This window comes from Hemiscyllium ocellatum, chromosome 19 (assembly GCF_020745735.1).
Source record: "Hemiscyllium ocellatum isolate sHemOce1 chromosome 19, sHemOce1.pat.X.cur, whole genome shotgun sequence".
NCBI classification, from domain to species: Eukaryota; Metazoa; Chordata; class Chondrichthyes; order Orectolobiformes; family Hemiscylliidae; genus Hemiscyllium; species Hemiscyllium ocellatum.
Genome location: NC_083419.1, coordinates 38,925,781 through 38,940,716, shown reverse-complemented (window position 1 = coordinate 38,940,716; position 14,936 = coordinate 38,925,781). Strand labels below are relative to the sequence as shown.

Genomic DNA, 14,936 nt, shown 5'->3' with positions numbered 1-14,936 from the left:
TTGTTTCTTTCACATTTCTGGCTGAAATAAGTCAACACTGCATATGAATCTCAGAAATATCTATTGCTCATACCACAAATGTGTGGTTACCATTCTGAACGTAACTTTTAAACAGATTACTTGTATTTATAGGTTTTTTTTCTTTCGCTCTAGATGCTGAATCCTCCACCATCACCAGCTACTGAACGTTCACATTATACCATGGAATTTGGTTACTCCTCCAATAGTCCTTCTACTCACAGATCATACAGGTAAATGGGGAACACAATGAGATTAGCAATTTAATAGGTTGCCTTTTCCCTTGTAACTATTTCTGAACTGCAGCAAAACCCGCTGAATTCTCCAATTTTAAAAGGATAATTTTAGAGAATTCCAGGCACTGGGAAGTTGCCTGTCAAAATCTTCAGTTTTCTGAGCAATTGTTTTGGAGTCTGCTGTGATAGGAGTTCCGCAGAGTCCCCATGCGAGCTCCCATCTAAGCATTGGAAACAATTATCTGGACATTGAAAAATGCAGACCAATACTTCATGACAGACATGGTTTAGACATGGATAAAAGAGCTAAATGCCAGAGGTAAGGGGAGGTAAGAGGAGGGTATCAAGGAGCACTAGCAAAACAAGATTCAATGGGTATCAGGGAAAATGTTCTCTGCTGATTAGAGTCCTACCTAGTACAAAGGAAGGTGGTTGTGGTTGTTGGAGGTCATTCAATCAATTCCAGGACCTCATCATTTTAGGAGTTTCTCAATGGACAATAGGTGCAGGAATAGGCCATTCAGCCCTTCGAGCCAGCACCCCATTCATTATGATCAATACTCATCATCCACAATCAGTATCCTGTTCCTGCCTTATCCCCATAACTCTTGATTCCACTATCTTTAAGAGCTCTACCCATCTCTTTCTTGTAAGTATCCAGAGACTTGGCCTCCACTGCCTTCAGGGGCAGAGCATTCCATATACAGAGGAACCTCGATTATCCGAATACCAATGATCTGAAAACCGGATTATCCGAAGGAGATCTCGAAGTCCCAATGGAAGCATTACATGAAACATGTGTTTCCACTAAAGATTGCGTCTTTTGTGTACAGTGATTAAACAGGCACCGTCTCCATCTCTCTCTCTCTCTCTCTCTCTCTCACTCACTCACTCACTCACTCACTCACTCACTCACTCACTCTCTCACTCTCACACTCTGTCTTTCCCTGGAGTTCTACACAGTGGTATACCCTAAACCCCCCTTCCCCAGAAAATCTCTCCAACATTGTCCTGTACAGAGCAAAGGTGGACCCTGTCAAAACGTTGCGGTAAAAAGTTGTGTGTGCGTGTGCTGCTTGGAGACTTAGCCCACAAAGGCAGCTGCAGCAGTCATATTTTTGGTGTCCAGTTCAGCTGCTCCAGAGAGGGGGCGGACAGGGTTGAGGCGGTGGGGGAGGTTCAGTGTTGAGGGCAGGGGAGGTGCTGCACAGGGTTGGGGTGTTGGGGGCAGGGGAAGGTGTTGCACGGGGTTGGGGTCAGGGGGAGGTGCTGCACAGTGTTGGGGGAGGGCAGGCGGGATTGGGAGAGGGGGAGCTGTTGCACGGGTTGGTGGGTGGGGCAGACAGGTCTCGCACAGGTCTCCCTGAATGGGGAGACTCCGAGCCCCAGAGGAAAGGCATTTAATCGATCAACCGAATAATCAATTATCCGAATGAAATAGTGCCCGCCCATTACTTTTGGGTAATCGAGGTTCCCTTTATCCACCACTCTCTGGGTGAAGAAGTTTCTTCTCAACTCTGTTCTAAATGGCCTACCCCTTACTTTTAAACTGTGTCCTCTGGTTCTCAGAGTAAAATCCTCGGCCTCATCAATAGCCTTCCTTCCATCATAAGTCAGAAGTTGGGAATTTCACTGATGATGACCTAAGATTCAGCACTATTTATAATGTCTCCAATACTGAACCAACTTGTGTCCATAATCTACAAGGCCTGGTCAGTATTCAGACTTGGGCTGATAAGTGGCGAGTAACATTCATGCCTCACTAGTGCAAAACAGTGACCATCTCCAACAAGAGAAAATCTAATATCTTTCTTTGACATTCTAAGCCAGGACCATCACCTCAACTTCTACAGTTTATATACAGATGTTACTATTGTCCAGACACTGTACTGGTTCAACCATTTAAATATTTCGGCTGTAAGAGCAGGTCAGAGGCGAGGAATTCTGTGACATGTAATTCATCTGGCTACCCAATGCCTGTTCACCATCTGCAAAATACAAGCCTGAAGTATGATGGAATTTTCTCCATTTGCCCGGATGAGGGCAGCTCCAACATTACTCGAAGCTCAGCACTGTCAAGACAAAACAACATGTTTAATTGGCCCCTTCCACCACCTTCAGCATTCACACACTCTTCACCAATGTACAGTGGCAACAGTGTGTACCATTTACAAGATGCACTGCAAAAACTCTTGGCACCTTCAACAATACCTCCTAAAGCCGTGTCTTTACCTACCTAAAAGGACAAGGGTAACACATACCACATGCAAGTTCCACTCCAAGTCATACAACATCCTGACTTGGAACTATATCACCAATCCTGGTTCTCTCTTCCTAATAATACTCTTGTATTATGTGGCCCCTGCAGTAGTTCAAGAAGGCAGTTTAACATCACCTTCTAAAGGGATGGGCAGTATATAATGGTCCAGTCAGTACAATCCCATGAATGAATAAAAGAAATTACTGCATAAGCCCAGTCAGCCATGCTTCAAAAATAAGTGATTTTGTAAGCAGCTAATCATTTTACTGCCATATAAAAGCAAAACATTGCAGGTACTGGAAATATTGAATAGAAATAGAAAATGCTGGAGAAACTCAGCAGGCCTGGAAGCATCTATGCAGAGAGAAACCAAGCTAACATGTCAAGTTCAACTTGACTTTCGAATCCTGTCCGATTTGAAATATTGACTGTGTTTCTCTCTCCACAGATGGTTTCATTTAACATCTGGTTTTCTTGCATGAAAAAAAATCTTCGAGAAAGGGATGCTTCCCCCCATTTTAAGAGAAAAGTGATTGTGCCTTACATGGTCACCCACATTTTTTAAATCTTGTTTTTAAAAAACCCAGCAAATTAAAATTGCAAGTACTTTACAAGTAAATTGACATTAATAACTTGTATTTTCTTTCTCCGTCTATAGCTACAGACCATATGCATACAGAAATTTTGCTCCTCCTACTACTCCTTGCAGTACTGATGTCTGCGACAGTGACTACACCCCTGGAAGGAGAATTGCTACAACGAAATGTTATAGCGATTTGAACTATGACTCTGAACCATTCCCTCCGCCTCCAACTCCACGGAGCCAGTATTTGTCCGCTGAGGAGAACTATGAAAGCTGCCCACCTTCTCCTTATACAGAAAGGAGTTACTCTCATCATCTTTATCCACCCCCTCCCTCCCCATGTACAGACTCCTCATGAGCACCATCTTTGCCTATTGTAAATAATTGTTGATATGAAGAGACTGCATTTAAAAGAAGGTGATGTGATTTGTACAGTGAAAATAGATTGGGAGGGAAGGGAAATGATTTGCAAGCAATTTGTACAGAAAAGAGGATATTTATATATTTTCTAACAGCGCCTGCTGGTTGTGCCATAAAATTTGTAAAAATTTGTACAAACAAGATTTTTTTTTCCACAAACAAAAATGCCTTAACCCAGGGAAGCAACTGTACCTAAGACGACATAGAAGACTAGCAGAAACATCAACAGGGCACAGGATACTGGATGGATTGCAACTCCAGTGCCCAAAGAGAATCAGTGTGTTCTATAGTGAAAATAAAATTTAATTATCTTCTGTTTCCTATACGAGAGAGAGAGCTGTATAACACTCTGACAGAATTGAAAGCAGCAACTCAGAGAGAGCTGGCTTGAGGATCTTGCCTTTGTGTGCAAAGCTGTTTCAGTAACATTCAGCTGAAGGAGAGCATATGCAGAGTCAGTTCCTGAGATTCTTGTCACACCAGCGCCAATAATGTATACGATTTCACAGTGAAGCCAATGTCAGCCACACTGCAGCTTTTAAAGTTGATTTCCCCCCATGTGCTCTGAAGCTATTCTGCACCTTTGCAGAGTCAGAGTGGGCAAACTGGACAAAAGTCAGCTTCTTTGTGGTGAAAATCATTATTTTAAAGTAATTTGGGGACAAGTAGTGGAATAGCACCTGTGACGTTTTGAAGTATTTGACCAAGGGCATAAACCATGCCTTGATACTTTTTAAATTCTTAATCAATGAGCTTTTAACTTCAGTGCCCGCAAATGTTCTGAGTGTATTTTTATACCACATTGTGTAGATAACCTATTTATAAGCTATAAGATAACCTTGTATTAGATTTCCTGTAAAGCCTGTCCATATATCCTTGCAATACGTTCATGTATAGTTGTATTACTTTATGCCTCATTTTATTTTTCTATAAAACATTAGTATAAGGTAATGACAATCTCAGATTTTTTTTAATAGATGGCCAGATGAGTTTATTTTTTTCCATTTTAAATGTAATTTTCAATTATCAGTTAAGGTACTGTGCAAAATACAGATTATCACCTTTATATTATTACATTGTATTAAAAAATACATTTTGTAGCAAAAACTGAATACTTTGTAACAGTCATTGCGATTGACAGAAATGCCAAGTGAGTCTAAATCATCATGCAGTCATTTGAGGTATTTCTAGTGTTCAATTATTTAATTATGTCACTATTCCATAAAATAATTTGATCAAGATATGCATAGGATAATTAGTACATGAGGATTTTTAAACTGTCTGCTGCTGTGTACATGTAGCCAGGAATGTCTGGAATATTTCTCCGGGTATACGTCTAAGTGAAAATAGAACTCTGTGCCAAATTCTAATACAAAAATCACCCCAGTGGTGTATGTCTAAAGTAAACAATCTTGTTTGGAAGTGAAGGATCTGGTGCTGCTCAATGTATTAATTGTAAACCTTTATTTTCTTCCTTTTTGACTTTCCTCCTGTCAATTGGAGCTAACTATTTTGTTGTGTGTACCAGGTGCAATCCCCTCGTACCGATATACTTTGCAAGGATGTGTTTGTGTTAATGACCAACATTTGGTCAGTCTTATCCATTTGCTTAATATCATCCTGAAAATGTAAAATAAGTGCTTTATTTGTCTGAACTCTTTTTTTTGTATAAATCTCTTTCTGTTACTCTCAAGTCAAGTTGTAATAAATGAAAATTTGATTTTTATAATAAAACTAAGATTGAAACCTGTATTTATTCTTTTCACCAAGGTAACCAAGAAGCTGAAAAAACTGTTGTTGAGAAACTACTGAATTTTGTTATTCAGACTGAAGGAACTGAAAATGCTACATCCTGTTTGTGGCTATATCAAATTTGAGATATTATAGTAACTGTAAAAGTTTTTTTATATATAGGAATGAGAACAGAATCAGAAATTGCTGGAAATATTCAGGTCTGGCAGCCTGTGAGCAGAGAGAAAACCAGTTCAAGCCTCCGGTCTGTGACCTTCAGAAAGGATTAATAGACCTGGAAGTCAGTTTTTTTATAATGTAAGGAGTCTCCTTGTTCTGCACATATCCAAGCAAATTCAATAATTAAAGATGTGTGCAAATTTATCAGTGCTGTCAAGTTTAAAAAGCCACTGGGGTGGTATGAAGATTGCTGCATGAAGTGGTATTTGGAAGAGAGAACCAAAAAGCAATTTACTGATTTAATTAATCCCTGTACAAAATAGTACATAACAATAACCGTAATCACATACCTTTGTATTTGTTAAAATTTGTACCAAAATGCAATGAATTCGTTAGCATTAGCAGCTGGTATTTGAAGCTAAAATACCCTAAGATATTATTCCACATTTAACTATTTTATACCTATTGACAAATGATATTTACAGATTCATTATTATGGAAAGGATATCAATTTACACCAGAAGGTGCACCATCAGTATTACAAGGACATGCTAGGAATGGGGAAATGACAAGCAGGAAACTATAGATCAGTAAGCTTCCCTTCAGTGATAGGTAAGTTGTTGAAAGGGATTCTGAGGGGCAGAATTTACATGCATTTGGAAAGGCAAGGACTGATTAGGGATAGTCCACATGGCTTTATCCATAGGATTTTGTATCTCACAAATTGAGTTTTTTGTCGTGGTGACAAAGAAGATTGATGAAGACGGAGCAGTACATGTAAATTTGGCCAGTAGCAGAATGTTTGACAAGGTTCCACATGGTAGACTGGTTAGTAAGATCAGATCACAAGGGATCTGGGGGAACTAGCCAATTTGGAACAAAATTTGTCTTGAAGGTAGAAGACAGAGGATGGTGGTAGAAGATTGCTTTCAGACTGGAGTCTTGTGACCAGCAATGTGCCCCAAAGGATTGGTGCTGGATCCACTGCTTTTCATTACTTTTATAAATGATTTGGATGTGAATATAGAAGGTGTGGTAAGCTTGCAGAAGTCACCAAAATAGGTAATGTAGTACACAGTGATGAAAATTATTTCAGATTACACCGGGATCTTGATCTGATGGGCCAAGGATTGGCAGATAGAGTTTAAGTTTGATCAATGAGAGGCGTTGCATTTTGGTAAGACAAACCAGTGCAGGACTAAAACACCTGGGGAGTGTCACACAACAAAGAGATCTCGGGGTGCATAGTTTTTGAAAGTGGAGTCACAGGTAGGCAGGATGGTGAAGAAGGTGTTTGGTTTTATTGGTCAGAACATAGGGCACAGGAGTTGAGATGTCATGGTGTGGCTATACAAGACATTGATTAGGCCACTTGCAGAATACAATTCTGGTCATCCTCCTATAGGAAGGATTTTCTCAAACTTGAGAGCATGCCGAAAAGATTTACAATGATGTTTTTAGGACTAGAAGGTTTGAACTTTAGACTGAATAGGCTGAGGCTGTTTTCCCTGGTTGAAGGGTGACCTTCTAGAGGTTTGTAAAATGAGGGGTTTGGATAGGGTGAATAGCTACGGTCTTTTTCCTAGGGTGAGGAAGTTAAATCTGAGGGGATAAGATTTAAAAAGAATCTGAGGAATACTTTTTTCTCGCACAGGGTGGTGGATGTATGAAACAAGCTGCCAGAGGTAGGAGGAAATGACAGAGGCTGGTACAATTACAATATGTATAAGGCATCTGGATGGGTGTATAAATAGGAAGGTTTTGCAGCAATATGAGCCAAGTGCCGGCAAATGGGACTTGGTCAGATTGGACATCTGGTTGGCATGGATGAGTTGGACCAAAGGGTCTGTTTCAATGCTGAATGACACTGCAGAAAATCCGAGATCATACAGCAATTTCCATTAGAACAAGAATGCTAAGAGTAGATCTAAAAACAAAAGTTGGATTTTTTTCTTTGGTTTACAAAGGATCACCAATTGTAAGTATTCAGGGAAAAGACAGAAATCATTATAATTGTTGAAGGAATTAATTAAGATAGAGCCCTTTGCAACTTTTAATTGGATATTGGTATAAAGTATTAGATGGAATGGAAAATACAGGACTTTAGCGAGCAAGGTAAATGAATGTAGATTTTGATTACCTTTTTGTTGCAGACTACTGTGATTTTTTGGGAGTGATCTCTGTGCAGGTGTATGTTTTACGTGTGTTAGATTTCACAATTAACAGTTTGGTATTGAACATATTAGATCAATTCTATTTTAGCGCAAGCCATGGCCAGTGTAGAACGTACTGTAAAATGGAGAGACCAAAGAGGACTATTAAATACAGTAGAGGGATTTGGCCAACCAGGTGGGATGTGTTAATCAGAGAAATAGCTGGTATGGAGTACCACCACCATCATAGCCAGGTATAGAATCATAAATGGTCACAGTACAGAATAAGATGCTGACTATCTGCAACAGAAACTCAGTTTGTCCCATCCCCTGTCTTTTCCTGAAAATTCTGGACAATTTTTCTCTCCAGATCCAAACCTAATTTCCCTTTGAAAATTCTGTCTATATCTGCCTCCAACATTTTCACTTAGTATAGGCTAACCATCTGTTATATTTTGAAGTTCCCCTCAGCATTGTGAGGTCTCTTGCCTCAAATCAATGTTATCTGTTTCACAACACTTTTACAAATGGGACAGTTTATGTCCTGTATTTAAACACACTCGTGATGTTGAACACCTCTACAAATGTCCTCAATCTTTGAGAAGAATGGTGCAACATTTCACCATATCAATCCATGTAACTGAAGTCCCACAACTGGAACAATTCCAGTAAATTTTTCTCCACTCTCTAAAGCCTTCACATTCTTCTTTGAGTGTAGTTTCCAGAAAGAAATGCAATATGCTAGTTAAGGGTGAATTAGAATTGCTACAATTACATCATAGCTTGTATGGTTTTGTAATCCATGGCTTTATTTATTAATCCTAGGATCCTACATACTTTTAAGATTATAAGATGTAGGAGCTGAAGTAGACCATTTGTCCATGGACTCTGCTCTGCCATTCAACTCAATCAGGGTTGATCTGTTAGTCCTCAAGTGCACTTTCCTGCCTTTTCCTATAATATTTGATTCCCTTATTGATTTAAAAATCTGTTTAACTCAATTTTTGATATACTTAATGACCCAGCCTCAACACCTCTCTGTAGTAAAGAGTTTCACAGGAAGAAATTTCTAATTGTCTTAAATGGGCCACCTCTCTAACTCTTTTAAATTCCAATGGGTACAAACTCAATTTACTCCTATTCCATACCTGGGATCAACCTATTGAATCTTCTCTGGTCTGCCTCCAATGCAAATGTCTTTGTATAGATAAGGAGACCATAACAGTTCGTTCAAGGTGCAGCCTGACGAGTGCCTCATATCATTTTAGCAAAACTTCTCTCTTTTTATACTTCGTTCCCTTTGATATAAAAGCCAATCAATTTGGGAACCCTATTGCAGTGGTTCCTTTGTATAAATGCTACCAATTTCCTTTTTTTTCCCCCCAGATTTGGCAGCAACTTTGAAGCCTGTAATCTGACAATTCATTAAAATTCCTTTGAAAGTCCACACAGACAACATGAACTGGAGCACTTCTGTCAATCAATCCTTGAAGCATTATATGTGCTCAATGTGAAATATTTTGATAAAAGGGTTGTGAATGCACAGTAGGTCAGGCAGCATCTTTGGGCAAAAGGTGTATGGTACCTTAAACAAGAAACTCAACATTGAGTTCAATAATTTTAGGGTCTGTACACCTCTCATGTTCTTACCCCAACCCCTACACCAGGCCTTATCATGTGGGCTGTTACCACAACCAACCCATTGTCAGCTGCTAAGCTTATGTTGATGGGGGTGCCAGCATGGTAGGTTGTATTCAGGCTAGTTAGAGACTGTCTGCTCCAGGCCAGTGACATCCTTTTGTCTGTGTATTTTTTTTGTTGTCTTTATTTTTCATCTTGTTTGGCAGGATGGTGGTGTTGGTGACGTGGACTGGGAGTTCTGGTGACAGTGCCCAGAGCAGGGATTAGTGGCGGCAGTAGGCCCAGAGCCTGGATTCTTGGAAATGGTAGGGCCCAGGGTGGGGCCTACTGGCAGCACTGGGCCCGGAGTCTGGACTCTTGGTAGTGTTGGCGAGGAGACAGTGGTAGCGCAGCTTGTGCTTTTTTGGGAGGCATCAGCTTCATCGTTGCTGTTCCTGGAGTGGGACTCCTTGAGGAACAGAACAGTTTGCAGAAACCCTGGAGCCATACTTGAGACCTCCATTTGAACAGAACGTGAACTCTTATTCAAGAAATTTCATTTTATTCTTTTTGTAATTTGTAACTCAAAATGGTGCCAGATTGTGGCAACAAAATATTTTCCATTGTATTTTCAAAATATATGTGACAGTTAAAAAAAATCAGTCACTAATGGTCCCCATTAACAGCTATTGATTCCTTCAAACCTGACCAATTATTTTGTCTGCCCAATTGGAATTCTCTCTCTCTCTGGGCTCTATCTCTACTCCTCATTTACTCCTCCCCACCCCGTGTTTAGCATATACAGGTAAACCAACTTTTTCCTTACCACAATCAGTTCTGAAGAAGGATCACTGGACCTGAATCATTAACTCTGCTTTCTCTCTACAGATGCTGCCAGACTTGCTGAGTCTGTCTCATACATTGTTTTTGTATGTGGTACCTTTCTGTTTCTAGAATAAGTCCAAATGTTGAAGTGTTTAAAGGAAGGCAGTTTCCAGACCATGAGGATGGTCTTATCAGATTTTCTCAGCAATTACGTGGTTGCAGGCAAGCAGGAATTAGGACCCAGGATGAAGTAGTCTCAGCTGCCAAGAGCTGCTGGGCAGGGCGAGCAGCACCAAAACAAAGGCTGTGGCTGCTACCAGTAAAACCTTATCCTCTCCCACAAACCTCCTCAGCCACCACTTCAAATTGTTTAGGAGAAGTAATAGTCAGATGGAAAGGGTTAATTCAGAAGATTCTAATTGGATTTGTTAAGGAAAGTTCATATCTAACTAACTTGCTGGGGTATTCTTGTTGAAGAGCTGTTGGTGTGTTCTGTGTGGACTTCAAAAAGGTGTTTATAACAGTGAAGTAAAACAGACAAGAGAAATGTTATATGTCATAGAATAAAAAGGACTGTTGCAATGTGGATACAAAATCGGTTGAGGGATAGGAAACAAAGACTGTTAGTTTATGGATCATTTCAGGTACTTTTTGACTTCCTGTGTCTCACACAATACAGGAAGGAAATCTCTGCATCGGATAACGTGCAAAACAGGGATACGAGAATGGTTCCAGGAAAGAGGCACTTCAGTCATGCAGGTGGATTAGAAAAATTGGGATTGTTTTCCTTGGACAAAAGGTTAAGAGAGGATCTTATAGAAGTTTTCAAAATCATGAAAGGTTGGACAGAATGGATAGGGAGAAACTGTTCCCATTAGTGAAAGAATTGAGAGCCAAATGGCACTGTTGTAAAGTGTTTTCAGAAGAAACAAATATGAGCTTCGTAAAAGAAAATTTCACCCAGTGAGTATTGTTTCAAATGCACCGGAAATGTGATGCAGGCATGTTTAATTGAGGCATTCAAGAGGGCATTGGATGATAGTTTAAATAAAATCAATTTGCAGTGTTACAATGAAATTACAGGAGATTGGCACTAAGTTAACACTTAAGTAAGAAAAGGGCAAAACAAATGCACTGGAAGTGTGGTCCAGACAAGAGTAAAATGGCCTCCTTCTGGGCTGTAACAATTCTGTAATATATTTTTAAAACTTAACAGACACATTTAAATTAGCTTATCATATGCCTGGTATTGTGATAAGTTTGAATTAAGTTTAAATATAAGTATTTAATACAGACACCATCTTCTATGCCTATTGTTAAAAGTGATATCACAGGAGAGAACCAAAAACTACTGGTCCAGCAAACAATGCACTTAAAACATCTGCAAATTTGAGAATGTATAAATCCTAAAACTATAATTTAATGTCCTAAAGTGAATAATTCTTGTTACTGATCATCCTGGTGATGCAACAGAGTTAAAATGTTTCCTGAAAAGTGTTCATATAAAACAACCATTGTCTTATACTGTACATAAATATAACCAAGCCAGGCAATACATGACGCAATACTTCCAGTTCTGAAACTGATGTAAGACAGAAAATTGTATGGCTTTTACATCTACCATAAAATATTTGTTATATTGCCATGTATTCCAGGCTGTAGTGAAATGATAAATAGATGTACTTCACAAGCTTTGCCCTTTGGTTTTAATTTGTCATTCTCCTGATTATATTTGCAACCATTCAACAACACAGCTTTACTCTTGTATCACAAGACACTCTGAGCAAGGTAACTTTTTAGAATTTATTTTCCTGGTAAAACAATGTATTTATGTCCCTATGATTGATGCTTAGCATTCAATTTTCATTTTACTGACTAAAATGAAAATCAAATAGAAAAATACCAAAAATTGAATTCTGCACAACAGGAGAGTGTCATTATTTCAGAACAATCATAACTTCTTACACCAAGTCAGAGATTTTTTTTTGTAGTGAATTCCTCAGATGCTTTGCTTTCTCAATCGTACTTTGCAAAAGGTAACTGAAAACATCTGTTTGAGAAGGATGCAAACCTTTGTTATGGGGGTGGGATTCACTTTTTAATAGTGATTTTTTTGAACTCTGAATATTTTCATTTAGTTAAGCGCAGTTTTAATTGGAGAAATTAGTTTCAAAGGATTATGATAATTCTGATATCTCCAAGAAAATCAGTAATTTCATTTGATCATGTATGAGGATAGAAAAACTTTTTGAAAAGATTTAATGCTTTGAAGGTTATTTGAAACCTGCTGTTCATTTATGTATCTAACAACATATACCATTCTTGATGATGTATTGGTGTATTGCTGATAAATACAAGTTAAACGTATGGAAATTAACTGCAATTTTTTGGCCCTGTAACAGTGTAACTGCAACTGCCATCATAAATAGAACCGCATAGTAAAAATCTCATTGTGGTTCAGCTGGTTCCAGATCATCTAAAAGTAGCATGGCTTCTCACCCTTCCAGGGATTCCCAGGTTACTCCAAAATTGACAAAATATATTTTAAACATAATAGATATGTTGAGAATCACAAATGGCTGCCAAGAAACAAAAAGCTTGAGGTATCTTGTCCTAACAATTAATCCATCAGTCTTTTGTTGGTCTTCCCATTTAAGTTCAAGAAATGTAGTATTCCTGCCTCTAGGCCAGGAGGCTTGGGTTCAAGTCTCTCCCACTCCAGAGGTGTGTCAACAGCGCGTCCAAACAAGTTGAGTAAAAATATCCAGCTTTACAGAAGTTGTTTGAAAACAGAAGAGTGGGCAGAAATTCTATCCTGTGATGAGAAAGATAATTATGTTCCTATAACAAAATTAGATCAAAGTATTTTGATCAGGCAGCTTCTGGACATATTAATTATTTAGTCTTGTTCCATTAGCTAGAATCACAGCTCCCTGACCATGGCCATGCATCTATTTTGCCCCTCACATGTGTTTCATCTATTGCACTTCCAGATGTGAATGTGCATCTTCTTGGTATAAGATTCATATTATTTAAAAATAAAAACCTCAAGTCAATGGGTTTATGATCTAGGGAACATGAATGAAAAGCCACTCTGACATTCAAAAAAAATTACATGTCAAAAGTACAGGTCAATAGTAGCCACCAATAAAAATGGTGATACAAGCAAATAGATCCAAATATTAGTTTCACTATAGGCCCTAAGCTCTGCACCTGCTTTTCGTTGCATTTAGAGCACAAACCTTTGACCAAGGTTTTGATCATTCTCGCTACTGCCTCTTCGAACTCACTGTCCATTTCTTTGTTTTACAATCTTTTGGTGAGGTACCTTGGGATTGTTTACTGTATTGAAGGTGCTATAACAAGACCTATTGGATTTACAAACAAAGTCTATTAATGCTGCAAATTCCCACAAATTATATTTCACCTAATGGAGGCATAAAGAAATAAACCTTGTAAAAACAATTTTAGGAAAAAGTTTGCGTCACCACGTTGTATGTGTGCCTTTTATCTATAGGTAGTATAGACCACTGATTTATTGAAATCTGCTTTACTGTAACTCTGTCTTGCACTAGGGATAATTTAACATTGATTTTGAAAATGACAACACTGCCTGATATTCTGCCTAATTAAATTTCTATTGAGAATGATTTTTACTTTGTCACTGATGAGTTAATTAAGTTATGTTGCTTGTGAATTAAAATGGTTTTTAATTATCTCAGTATCCTCTATATACATATAATTTTCTGTAATAGTTTGCCATTTTCATAAGTGGTTTGTACCTACTGGTAATTTTAGTCTTCAAAAATTCTTTGATTTGTCCTTTAACGTTTTACAGATTTTTCAATTGAAGCCAAAAATACCAAATTTCAAAGGAGATTAGAATGCTGTTGGTTTCTGTGGTACATAGTTTGAAATAATTTTCTTTATATTTAAGGACCAAGCTATCAGGATTATGCTCAGTATTCATGTATAGAATGAGAGTATAGGGAAATCTAACTTATTTGCTAACCAAGATTATAACAGATGTTGGTTGAAATGTTTCTTCTTTTTAGCGAATACTAACTAGTGGATTCTAAACCAACCAAACAACAGTTACAATGTTCAATACTGGTAGTGTTTTCTTAAATTTGAAACAAAATGAAACATTTGAATTCATTTAAAGCAACATGCCTAATATTTAACTTTCATGCATAGTCCTGCTTTGGTTGTTACTTTAATTCTGTTCTTGACATGAAAGGTGAATGGAAATAGATTAAGTGAGCAAGCCTGAATGGTATGCTGAGGATTACATAGGATTTCTTTTTAGAAAGGTGAGTTTTATAAATTAAAAATAATAATCTGTTCATTTCCATTTGATTATTTTTACACCTTAAGTAACGTTGTTCCTACGTGTGTGTAAAATCAAATCTGATGCAATGACCAGCATCATTGGCAGCCTGCTGCTTCTATCTCTTTACTTAGAGTCAGAGAGAAGTCCAGCTTGGAAACAGACCCTTCAGTCCAACTCATCCATGCTGACTAGATATCCTAAATTAATCTAGTCCCATTTACCAGCACTTGGCCCACATCCCTCCAAACACTTCCTATTCATATACCCATCCAGATGTCTTTTACATGTTGTAATTGTACCAGCTTCCACTATTCCTCTGGCAGCTCATTCCATACACACACCATCCTTTGCATGAAAAAGTTGCCTCTTATGTGCCTTTTAAATCTTTCCTGTCTCACCCTAAACCTATGCCCTCTAGTTCTGGACTCCCCCACCCCAGGGAAGAGACCTTGTCTATTTATCCTATCCATGCCCCTCATGATTTTATAAACCTCATAACGTCACCCCTCAGCCTCCAACGCTCCAGGGAAAACAGCCCCACCTTTTCAGCCTCTCCCTATAGCTCAAACCTCCAATC

General features: G+C 38.5%; 1 protein-coding gene across 1 annotated transcript in view; it reads left to right on the top strand.

The window, feature by feature from the left end:
- Positions 1-5,211, top strand: part of lrp6 (low density lipoprotein receptor-related protein 6) — a 176,339-nt gene extending 171,128 nt beyond the window's left edge. The window contains exons 22-23 of the mRNA XM_060839837.1: positions 154-251; positions 3,173-5,211. Coding sequence (XP_060695820.1) covers positions 154-251; positions 3,173-3,455 — 381 coding nt within the window. The 3' untranslated portion in view covers positions 3,456-5,211. The remainder of the gene's footprint in view (positions 1-153; positions 252-3,172) is intronic.
- The last annotated feature ends 9,725 nt before the right edge of the window (positions 5,212-14,936 follow it).